We start from the raw sequence: 11,716 nt of genomic DNA, 5'->3' as shown, positions 1-11,716 counted from the left end.
TTCCGTCGAGGACACCCGGGGCCAGCACTGCTGACGCTCTCTTCCGGTCTGTTGGCAGCGGCAGAAGCAAAGGTGGGAGCGACCAGATTGTGGCAGGGGAAAAGGAAAAAGCGATCGGGAAAAAGTCTGGTGGAGAAAATATCGCAGGTTCCCCGGGGGAAGTTGTGGTTCTGGCAGCTGGTAGAGGAAAGGGGGGATTGAATGGAAGATGGTGGCAAAGAGGCAATTGGGAGTGGGAGGAAAATCAATGGGGGAAAAGAAGGGGGGGAGGCTTTGGAATAAGGACCCCAACAGGAGAAGGGAGAGGTCTTGAGGAAAGGAGGTAGGATCCCAGAAACATGGTTGTGACCTGGGTGGAGGATTTGAAGCATCCTGGCTTACCCCAAACTCCAAATTGGGAAGTTAAGTAGGGTTGGCTCCTGGTCGGTTCTTGGATGGGAGGCCATTTAGGAAGTCCAGAATTGCTGTGCAGAGGGAGACCATGACAAACTGGCTCTGTTGATCTCTTTCCTTTGAGAACCCAGTTGAATCAGTTGGAACTTGATGGCGCTTTCAACCATTAGAGGATTTGAAGAGGGGTGGCAAAGGAAAGGGAGGGATTAAGACTGAATGGTATCAATAGATTTTTAAGACAATGGAGTAAGGGAAATAGGAAGAAAGATGTGAGTGGGGTTTCCTAGGACTTGGTTGTAAGAATGCACAAAGTTGCTTTACGGTGAATCGAGCCCTTGGGCTATCAGGGTCAGCACGATTGCTCTGACTGACAGAAGTAGGTTCCTAAGAGAGCATTCATTGAGGTTTTGGAAAGATGGGACCCTTGCGGAAGGACAGCCCAAGATGGTATAGTACCTAAGGTAGAAAATCCTAACAGTTCTTTTGCACAAGGTTCATTAAAACAAATGGAACATGAAGAAAAGTACTCTTTCCTATCCATTATAAAAAGAAGAGTTGGTTTTTATACCTGATTTCTGTAAACTGTAAGGAGTCTCAAAGTAATATACATTACTTCAGACCTTCACACAGCATAAAATTCTGTCCTAATGAATATGACTGTATGCAGTTGCAAGTGCCTCCACTTTGTTACTTCCCTTTGCAATTTTCATTGCTTTCCACTCCCTTTGAAGAGTGGGGTGCTGCCTTGTGCTACGTTGCTTCTAGAGACCTCCCATTTCCCTCCCAAAGTCCTCCTTTCATGGGTGCCAACTTTGGGGAGCAACTGCATCAGAACTTCTCTTATCTCTTTGCAGATGAAGCTGCTGGTGCTTTCTGTGCTTTCTGTGCTGGTCCTCTTTGCTGGCGTCCACTGTGAAGAAGGGGCCCGGCTCTTGGCTTCCAAGGCTCTGTTGAACAGATACGCTGTGGAAGGCAGGGACCTCACTTTGCAGTACAACATCTACAATGTGGGTTCCAGGTAAGTCCCAGGAAGGTGATGAGGAATGGCTGGTGTTAAGAGCCATTAGAAGGTTTCAAGGATCAGATGGATACCCCCATTCCAGGAGAGATCATTGTGTCAGTTTAGTGGGAGGATGTCACACACTTTCTGTCGTCTTTCCCAAGGCATTCCAGTGCAATCTTGTTGGAAAATCCAATACAATGTTATGTGAGGTCATTTGGATAGCAATCAATTCTGGGCCAGGGGGGGTTGTGGGAGGCGTGTGGGGTGATTCCCGAGTCTGAATCCTGTCCCTGACACCCAACCGGGCATTCCTTGTAACCAGAAATGGAGTGTGAACAGCTCTCTAGTTCAGCTGTTTTTTCTCTCTTCTTCAGATCATAGCTTGTTGCTAATATATCCTTTTTTTCTGATCTATTTACTTGCAGTGCAGCCTTAGAAGTGGAGTTGTCAGATGATTCATTTCCTCCAGAAGACTTTGGAATTGTTTCTGGGATGCTCAATGTCAAATGGGACAGGATTGCACCGTATCCTTTTTGTGCACAAAGATGGTTAGGACAGGCTCATTAGAATGCTGAACATCCCAGCTATGTTTCTAACCCTCATGGTTATAGGGAGAGTGGCAATATCGTTTTAAAGCAAACAAAGAACCAATAACCCTCCTCCAATCCTTCATTTTGCTTCTCTTTTGGGTTCTTATTGGGTCCACCTGGACTTGTGGCAGGTTTGGAAAAACCCTGTTTATGGCTCCCTCCTGAAGCACAAAGCAACCCACTTATAATCGCTCACTGCCATCTGCAGTGTTTTCAGGTTCTCTGCTCTTGAATGCTATGTCTTTAATGCTTGTGAGACCTGAAATTCTTTGGGCTCATCAGTTTGAGCGTGTTCTCTGACTCTTTTGAGTACCTGCTCTGTATCCTGGTTTGTTATTGATTCCCCTTTTGTGTGTTTCTTTCTCTTCCCTAAGTATTCCTCTGTTTTCCTTGTACAGGCTCCAATTTTCTGCCATACTTTTTGTCTCTACCCCTGTCCCTTCCCTATACACATCACGCACAGAGAATCTCCTGATCTGCAGGGACAGTTGTTTCGGGAGTATACTGGGCTGCAGGAAGTCAGAAACTTCTGTTTCACATTTTTGCTTGCGGTCACTTTCAGTCTTTTTTAAAAAAATATTTTTAATTGTATAGTTTGAAATAAACATTTTCCTTTTTTTCCCTCCCACCCTCCCCATATATTATGTTTTACTTTTCTTTAACCAAACAGCAGCAAGTTCATTCATTGTTGTCTTCTTATCCATATGTCTTTTTTCAGCCTTAATTCGTTAAGCTCAAAAGAGAAAAAAATCAACATCGCTTGGGCATTGTGGCAGTATGTGTAATGCACCTAGTGTTGGTTGGAAATATTAATGTGCGCCTCTCTCCTTCTGCCTGGAATTCTCTGTTCAAATGTTATGCTTTTGGGACTTCCGGTGGAATGACATTTCACTCTGGTTGAGCCTCTGAGTCCTCCCAAAACTACACATTGCTGATAGAGGCTGTTTTTGGCAGCTGCAGAGCAAGTTTTTCTTAGCTCTCCCCTTCTCAGACATTGGGGACCTTCAAATTTGGCAGGCGGACTGGAAGGGTCTGGACCTTGGACTCACCAGTCCTGAAAAAAATCCAGAATGTGCAGCGTGAGTGAACTGTTGAGCTCTTGGGAACAGCCGCTCCCTTACCTTTGCTTTTCTTCTTGTTTTAGTTTTTCTTCTTTAAAATTTTTCCCCCTTTTTTATGTTCGCTCATGTACGTTTTTATTTTTAAATTTATTTTCCTTTTTTCCGACTCTCAGTTGATAAAATAGAAATTACTTTTAAAAATGTTTTGCTTTTGCACAAGGGCTTGCAGTTTATCTGTATTTCCCTTGAAGCACGGAGCAAACTCAGGGGTCTGCAACCTGCGGCTCTCCAGATGTTCATGGACTACAAATCCCATCAGCCAATTGGCCATGCTGGCAGGGGCTGATGGGATTTGCAGTCCATGAACATATGGAGAGCCGCAGGTTGCAGACCCCTGCTCCAGATGCTCCGAAAGGAGCAATAATACTGAAGGCATCCTCTGCCAAAGACCCACATTCACTGAACCGTGGCCTCTTTTTTGGTTCCCCTTCCGTGATGCCATTTGCTTCTTTAACCACCAGCTGCTCAGTGCCAGCAATGTCTCGCACACCGTGGTCCTGAGACCCCTGCAAGCCGGTTACTTCAACTTCACATCAGCCACCATCACATACCTGGCACAGGAAGGAGGACAGGTGGTGGTACGTGGGACTTGCTCTGGGGTTGGCTCAAGACCCTGCAATGTTGTTTTTGCTCCACAGCCTATTACTGGGTGTGGCTGCTAACCCACCTATTCCTGCCCAGGAGAGACGTCTCTGTTTAGGATAAGTGTTCAGCAGAAACTTCACGTGAATCTTCAGTTCAGATTTGTTCATTAAAAATTAATGAAAAGTTTCAACATGCAAAGTTTCAACAGCTTACGTTTCCAGTAGGACACGGCAGCAGTTAATATTGAGCAGAGAAGCGTATAAAATTCCATGAAAATAGAATGAATGAGCACGCCCCCTCCATTCTAAGTGTTACAGAGAGCAAATAAACTTTTGCTAGCATTCATACAACCCCACCAGGAAAGGCAATTACATGCTAATCAGAAAACTAATACAAAGACATGAGACCGAGCAAGTTACAGACTACAACTCCCATCATGCTTTGTCTTAAAGGGAGAATTCTACTTTTCCTAACATTGCATGTCTAAGTAACTGTAACGTCTGCCGTAAATCAGAAGTTTGCTCTTGTACTGTTCTTTTATAGAAGGCTAAAAGTGACAGCCCAAAGAGCCACTAAGTTTATTTGTCTGACGTGACTTCTTAATCTAATCTGCCACACAAAGAGTAGATATATTTGACATGTTCATAAAATTGAGCAAAGAAAAAATATTTTAATATCTGTTCCTCTTTGAATACCTCTGAATCCTGCTATCAAAACCCTGCCTTGCTGAAAAGGCAAAGAAACCGCCCACCTCTTCCTTCCAGGAGAAGCATGCAGGAGGAAAGGTGGTTTCTTTCCCATAATTTGGGTTTTTGCTGGGAAATAATGCAGAAGTAATGCAGAAGTACTTGCTGGAGATGGAAAGAGATGCTAAATCTTAGTGGGGAGGTGTGTAAACTTATGGAACCCCCAAAGTGCTGCGACCATTACCCTTCCCCCAAAGAATTTGCCCTTTGGCATTCCATAACATTCTATTAGGAGAAAGATCTTTTCTCCTTCCATCCTTGTGGAGCTAGTCTGGGGTAAATGGGGAGCCCTTGTGATGTCGATTGGGGCCTTACTTGGGCTTAAAGGGAGACCTTTGTCTTAAAGCTGAAAGTCCATTTGGGTGGAATAAAGGAGTTCTTTTTCACAGACCTGCTTTCCTCCATAAAAGTCTATTTTGGAGTGTTATGTCTGGCCCCAGCTGCGATAGCCTCTTGCTGAGTTTTGAGTCCATGGGTCTCCTAAAATTACTGAGCCAGCTGAAGGTGGGTGGAGTCCAGCCAACAAGTTGATGGTCTGGTTGGGTGCTCTCCTTCATGAGCAGCGGACTAAGGGTGGTGGTGGTGGTGATGGTGTTTCCGAGCGGCTCAGCGTCAGCCACGTCTTCCACACAGTAGTTCAGGCCAAGTAGTGTGGTCCATAACTAATCTCTCCTCCCCATCTGGTCTTTCAGGTTGGCTACACCAGTGCTCCGGGACAGGGGGGCATTCTGGCCCAGCGAGAATTCGACAGGAGGTTTTCACCACACTTTGTAAGTGCATGCAAAGTTTGCCTTGGACAACCCACAAGTGCCCCTGGTTTTGCAGGCTGACCAAGTGTTCTGTGTTGGTAATACTATTGATATAGCCTTGGAACACTGGCTAAATGTAAAGACTGAACATAAAGGATGTACTTCTCCAGGTTCTTGGAACTTCTTCCTTCTTCTACCGTCTCAAGCATACCTTGGGCTGAAGAGCCATGGTTGAGTCGTAAAGCAGATGCCGTGCATGCTGAAGTCCTAGGTTTGTTCCCCAGTATCTCCAGTTAAAAGGATCAGTAAGCAGGCAGAGCAGATGAGAACCTCTGCTGGAGACCTTGGAGAGCCACTGCCAGAGTAGACAAGACTGACTGTATTTGCTTTTTTATCTGCTTTGTTCGCCATTCTTGGTGAAATTTAAGCAGTGGCGTATCTGCCAGAGGGACATGGGGGGGGGGTCAGTTGACCCCGAGTGCCACCCATTAGATCACGTGGGCACCCAGGGGCCCGTGACAGGCTCATGGCCCAGCTGCTCCTTCAGGCATTCCCTGGGCTGCCCCTCGGCCCAGCCCCGCTAGGCTGCTCCTTCAGGCAGAGCAGCCTGGTGAAGCAGCTTGGTGGGCCGGGCCGAAGGGCGCCTGGCAAGCCCATGGCAGGCTCCCAGCCTGGCTGCTCAGGTGCCCTGAGCAGGTGTTGCCCTGGGCGCCATTTCCCCCCAGTATGCCTCTGAATTTAAGGCAGATTACGGAATTATAAAAATAATACAGTACAGACTAGTGTAATAACTGCAATAAACAATGCAGAATAAGAAGAGCATTGCTGGGTCAGATCAGTCGTCTGTCTATTCCAGCATCCTGTTTTGCACAGGGGCCAATAAAATGTCTTGGAGGGACAACCAAAAAGGTATGGAGGCCAAGGACTTCCGTTGGCTTTGTCTCCTAGCATCGGTATTCAGAGGTTTTCCACCTCTGAATATTCAGGCTCACTTTATTTGCCACGCCTACAAGCCTTTCATGGACCTCTCCTCCCTGAATTTGCATAATCCCTTTTTAAGCAAAGGTGTAATTTAGACAAAGTAAGGACACCTTGTTTAACACCCCTTTTAAAACCATCTGTGCTTGTTCCCATCATTACGCCCATTAGCAGTGAATTTCACAATGTGCTGAAATAGTCCGGCAGAAGGGCGTCTCAGTAGGGGAGGTGGGATGCGTGGGTGTGCATTACTTGGCGGTGAACTAATAAACCCTATCAAGGTACCATACCAGGTCAGACCCTTGGTCTCTCTCTCAAGGGGTCATCTCCTGTGACCAGTGGCGTACGGGGTCCAAATGGCGCCTGGAGACAAAAAACTCTCCAGGTGGGCCTCCCCCGCAGAGCCCCGCTTACTTGCGAGTAAGTGCCGCAGCACTTACTCACACAGTGCCTCGTCCCCCTCATTCACTTACCCTTTCCTTTCCCTGCAGGCTCTGAGGCTGGGATTCAGGGAAGCTGCCTCTCGGACAGCTTGTCTCTATGATTTTCTTAAAAGGGCTATGCTCCAAAGATTGCTTAAGGTGGTACACCCCTGCCTGTAACTAGTAACACTTTCCAGGAGCTCAGGCAGAAAAAAGGTCTTTCCCCATCCCTGCTGTTTCTCATCTAAATGGGGATGCCAGGGATTGAACTCCGGACCTTCTACATGCAAAGCTGATACTCTGCCACTGAGCCATGGCTCCTTTGTTGAATGGCCACCCTCCCTCTCCCCTTGAAGACCCACTGTCATTGACATGTGATTCCCCAAGCCAGTATTTGGGAACCCCCAGGGTTCTTACAACTGTTGCTTGACCTTGTGATGCAATATTTTCCTTCTAATACTTCATCCCATCCCCGTTACTTTTTATTTAAAGCTGGACTGGGCGGCCTTTGGGGTCATGACTCTACCTTCCATCGGCATCCCCCTGCTGCTGTGGTACTCAAGCAAAAGGAAGTATGACACTCCAAAGACCAAGAAAAACTGAGCTGGGCCAGGAAACCGTCGAGGTGGCATTTGGGAGTGACGGCAGAGGAAAGGGCAGTTCTGTGCTTCTTTTCCAGAAGTGGAATTGGTGTGTTGCTGTGTGGGAACCATCTGCTATTGTATTAAAAAAATGCCAGAGAAGCAGTCTTCTGAGCCTCAGGGCCGTCCCCTTTCTTCCTTTCTCACCTTCTCTGAAGTCCCTTGTTGTCTCCGCTTCTGAGAGACCCTTCCAGCTTCAGGAATGGAAACTCCTCCTCCTCTGTACCAAAACCTCATTGTTTCAGCTGGCAACCAGTTCTACAAAGAGAGGCGAGATCTGAGCTGTGAATGCGTTTAAACTGGGACTCTTTGACATTCATCTGAAATAGAAAGAGCGAGATAGCTGTCATGACGTGTGTGGGTTTTTTAAAATCTTGGAAAATAAACCACAAACAATCTGGTGTGATTATTTTTTCTTTGGTTGCCATGAAACTTCTCAGATGGCGCGTTTCAAAGCGCTACGCTGGGAATAAGTTGCATGCATTGGTATCCTGTAGTGTGCCTTTTGCGTATGTAGGAGCCAACATTTTGCAACTGATATTTGAGAAGATTGGGCTATCCAGATCAGGGTGAAAGGGTCCTTTCCATGACACACAATTAGGTTACTGAATTGCTGGGGTGGGGGGTGGGGGTGGGGGGTTGACCCTTGCCTTAGAAGCAGTTGCATAATGGGTGTTCCAACTTGATGACTAAATAGAGCTTCCGTGTAAAGAGGCAGTATATCTTTGCGGAGACAGACTACCTTTGTAACCTTAGGAGCTTCCCAGTATCAAGTTGGCCATGGGATGCTGGAGTGAAGGGCCCTTGCTTAGATTCAAGAGGGCTTTTATGAGAGTGTTCCTATGTCTGCTGGAACTTGGCCTGTGTCCCAGCGCTCCGTTGCCTTCAGTCAGCTCTGGTCTTACTGTGGGAGGGATGCAGAAAGGAGAATGTGGTCCATGATAGTGACGCGATCAACTAGAGGGCTTAGAGGATTCTCTTTATTTATTTATTTATTTATTTATTTATTTATTTATTTATATTTCAAATTTATAGGCCGCCTCTTCCCCAAGGGGCTCGAGGCGGCTTCCAACATGGCTGTTCTCTGACAGCAGCTCCAACAGCATAAATTAACACATTTAAAATCCAACATAAATTAACACATTTAAAATCCAGCAACAATCATATACAATTTAAACAATAAACCAATAAAACGGTAAAAACGGGCGCCCAATCCCAAGGCTAAAAGGGAGAATTAAATAATAGAAGAGGAAAAAAGGGGGGAGCGGCGGCCCCAGATAGAATCAACAGTGGGCCCGACCGAAATAACAAGGGATGGAGAATGGCAGCCTCAGTTTCAATTCCGATGTTTCAGTGGGGGGCAGTAAAACCGCGGCCAGCCTCTCCAAAAGCCCGGTGGAATAGCTCTGTTTTGCAGGCCCTGCGGAACTCACCAAGCGCCCGCAGGGCCCGGACTGATGGGGGTTGAGCATTCCACCAGGCAGGGGCCAGAGCCGGAAAGGCCCTGGCCCGGGTCGAGGCCATCCGCATCGTCGCGGGGCCGGGGGTCACCAGCAGTTCAGCCACCGCTGAGCGTAGTGGCCTACGTGGGACATAAGGGGTGATGCGGTCCCGTAGGTATGAGGGCCCCATGCCGCGTAAGGCCTTAAAGGTTATTACCAACACCTTGAAGACGATCCGGAACTCCACTGGGAGCCAGTGCAGACGGCATAGCACAGGGGTGATATGATCTGAATAATCACCACCTGCCAGAAGCCGTGCCGCTGCATTCTGGACCAGCTTCAGCTTCCGGATCAATCGCAAGGGAAGGCCCGCGTAAAGCGAGTTACAGTAATCTAGCCTCGAGGTGACCGCCGCAGATGGATCACGGTGGCCAGGTCGGGCCGGGAGAGATAGGGGCCAACCGCCGCCTGGCGAAGATGAAAAAACGCAACCTGGGTTACATGGGCCACCTGGCTCTCCATTGTCAAGGCAGAGTCCAGGCGGACCCCCAGGCTGCGGGCCAGGGATGTCGGGGCCAGAGTGACCTTCTAGAATAGGCGGCTGGAGATCCCTCGGTCTCCGCCCAGCCAGAGGACCTCCGTCTTTGTTGGATTAAGTTTTAACCTACTCTGCCTCAACCAACCAGCAACCGACTCCAAACAATGCTGTAGAGCCGCAGGGGCGGAGTTCGTCCCCCTCTCCATCAACAGAATGAGCTGGGTGTCATCCGCATATTGGTGACAGACCAGCCCAAAGCTCCGCACCAGCTGAGCAAGGGGTCGCATGTAGATATTAAATAAGAGCGGGGAAAGTAAGGCTCCCTGGGGAACCCCACAGCTAAGTGGAGCCCTTTGGGAAGCCTCGTCCCCGCACCACACCTGCTGACCCCGACCCTGGAGAAACGAGGCAATCCATTGAAGGACGGTGCCCCGCACTCCAGAGGCTGCCAGGCGGTGGATCAAAAGGTCATGGTCGACCACATCAAACGCTGCTGTGAGGTCAAGTAACACAAGCAGCGCCGATCCGCCTTGGTCTAGCTGCATGCGGAGCATATCTGTGATGGCGATGAGGACGTCTCCGTCCCATGCCCAGCACGGAAACCGGACTGGAAGGGATCGAGCACCGATGCGTCCTCCAGGAAACCCTGAAGCTGCCTTAACATCACTCTCTCAATTACCTTCCCCAGGAACGCATAAGTTCGAAACGGGACGGTAATTGGCCAGATCGCCAGGATCTAAAGATGGTCTTTAAGAGTGGGCGGACCACTGCCTCCTTCAACCCACCCGGAAACACTCCTTGCTCAAGGGAGCAGTTGACTATATTCAACAGGTGGGGTCGTAACTCCTCCCGGCAAGCTTTTATCAGCCAGGAGGGGCACGGATCCAGAGGACAGGTAGTAGGTCTAACAGCAGCTAGGGCCCTGTCAACATCGGACTCGCAGAGTAGGGAAAACCGGTCCAAGTTTGGACCCAAAGACGGCGAAGGAGCCTCAAGTTCCTTTACTGTATCAATTGTGGTCGGAAGGTCCCGGCGGAGAGACGCGACTTTATCTGCAAAGAAGCTCTGGAATGCCTCACAGCCAATTGCCAATTGAGAATTTGTAGACCCCTCCACCAAAGAGGTGAGGGATCGAACAATCCGAAATAATTGTGCCGGGCGGGAGCTAGCAGATGCGAGGGAGGACGAGAAATGGGCATTCTTCGCCCTCCGTGTCACCAACTCATAGGCTTTCATAAATGTCCTATAAGTTGTTTGCGCCACTTTGTCGTGAGACTTCCTCCACACCGCTCTAGCCGCCTGGAGTTCCCGTTTGATGCAGCTCCTCGGTATACCAAGGAGCTCGTCAGGAACGGGGCAGAGGGCTTGGGAGCAATTTCCTCGATGGCGCCCGGCGAGCCTGGAATTCCAGTCTGACACCTGCTCATCGAGGGTGCCAGGAGGCTCAGGGTCCCGCAGAGCATTCAGGAACCTGTCCGGTTCCATAAGTCTTCGCGGGCGGACAAAAATAAGTCCGTCGCCTAGACAGGGTTGGGACGGCGGGTCCACCCGAACCTTCAGGGCAAAATGGTCGGACCATGGCACTCTGCTAACAGAGGATACGACCATATTCACTCCTGCCCCAAAGACCAGATCCAAAGTGTGACCAGCTTCGTGAGTGGCGTCGGTGTTTAGAAGGGAGAGTCCTAGCGTCGCCATGGATGACACCAGGTCCACAGCCGCTGAACAAGAGGCGGCGTCCACATGGACGTTGAAGTCCCCCAGAACAATAAGTCGGGGGAATCGCAACGCCCACTCGGCCACCGCCTCCAGCAGCCGTGGCAGGCCGTCGCCTGGTGCGCTAGGCGACCGGTACACCAGGAGAACGGCCAACCTCTCCCCAGACCTCTTTAATAATAGATAAAAATGAAATCTTGGGTTAACCTTGAGAGCCAGCGTGGTATAGTGATTAAGAGTAGGTGCGCTCTAGTCTGGAGAACCGGGTTTGATTCCCCACTCTGTCACTTGAGCTGTGGAGGCTTATCTGGTGAACCAGATTAGCTTGTGCACCAATGCATGCCAGCTGGGTGACCTTGGGCTAGTCACAGTTCTTCTGAGCTCTCTCAGCCCCACCCACCTCACAGGGTGTTTGTTGTGGGAGGGAAGGGCGAGGAGATTGTAAGCCCCTTTGAGTCTCCTTACAGGAGAGAAAGGGGGGATATAAATCCAAACTCCTCTTCTTAACGTGCATTCTGCAACATGACCAGTTGAATGCTGGCCCCTGTATAAATGAAGCATGAATTGGATAATCCTTTTTTGCAGCATTTCTTTTTCTTTTTTGTAATTTATTAGGCTTTTGCTAATCATGGGCGCATTCAGTCTCAGTCCTGAAGCCCTGGAAATCCATCCAGTTATTCCTTCGGGTGCTGAGATGAGGCCCAGCATTCTCCTCCCACACCTTTCCAGCATCTCTTTTGCATTTGCAGGAGCTAGAAACTGGCTTTGTATTTTTAAGGTAAAACTGATCTT

The 11,716-nt window shown here is 48.9% G+C and overlaps 1 protein-coding gene across 1 annotated transcript; it reads left to right on the top strand.

The window, feature by feature from the left end:
- Positions 1 to 7,629, top strand: SSR2 (signal sequence receptor subunit 2). Its single transcript, XM_048513846.1, has 6 exons — positions 1 to 72; positions 1,248 to 1,411; positions 1,822 to 1,920; positions 3,577 to 3,685; positions 5,131 to 5,208; positions 7,080 to 7,629. Exons 2-6 carry the CDS (start codon positions 1,248 to 1,250, stop codon positions 7,188 to 7,190), a joined length of 561 nt encoding a protein of 186 aa, XP_048369803.1. The 5' UTR covers positions 1 to 72; the 3' UTR covers positions 7,191 to 7,629.
- Positions 7,630 to 11,716: the final 4,087 nt, after the last annotated feature.

The sequence above is a fragment of the Sphaerodactylus townsendi genome, linkage group LG01 (assembly GCF_021028975.2).
Source record: "Sphaerodactylus townsendi isolate TG3544 linkage group LG01, MPM_Stown_v2.3, whole genome shotgun sequence".
NCBI lineage: Eukaryota > Metazoa > Chordata > Lepidosauria > Squamata > Sphaerodactylidae > Sphaerodactylus > Sphaerodactylus townsendi.
The sequence above is the reverse complement of the archived record's forward strand: the minus strand, read 5'-3'. Positions and strand labels throughout refer to the sequence as shown.

What these genes read in the sequence shown, in the direction of transcription:
- SSR2 (XM_048513846.1), top strand. Translation starts at nt 1,248, where the DNA reads ATGAAGCTGCTGGTGCTTTCTGTGCTTTCTGTGCTGGTCCTCTTTGCT. An exon ending in ATCTACAATGTGGGTTCCAG is followed by an intron (nt 1,412 to 1,821) that starts GTAAGTCCCAGG and finishes ATTTACTTGCAG; the next exon opens with TGCAGCCTTAGAAGTGGAGT. An exon ending in AAATGGGACAGGATTGCACC is followed by an intron (nt 1,921 to 3,576) that starts GTATCCTTTTTG and finishes CCAGCTGCTCAG; the next exon opens with TGCCAGCAATGTCTCGCACA.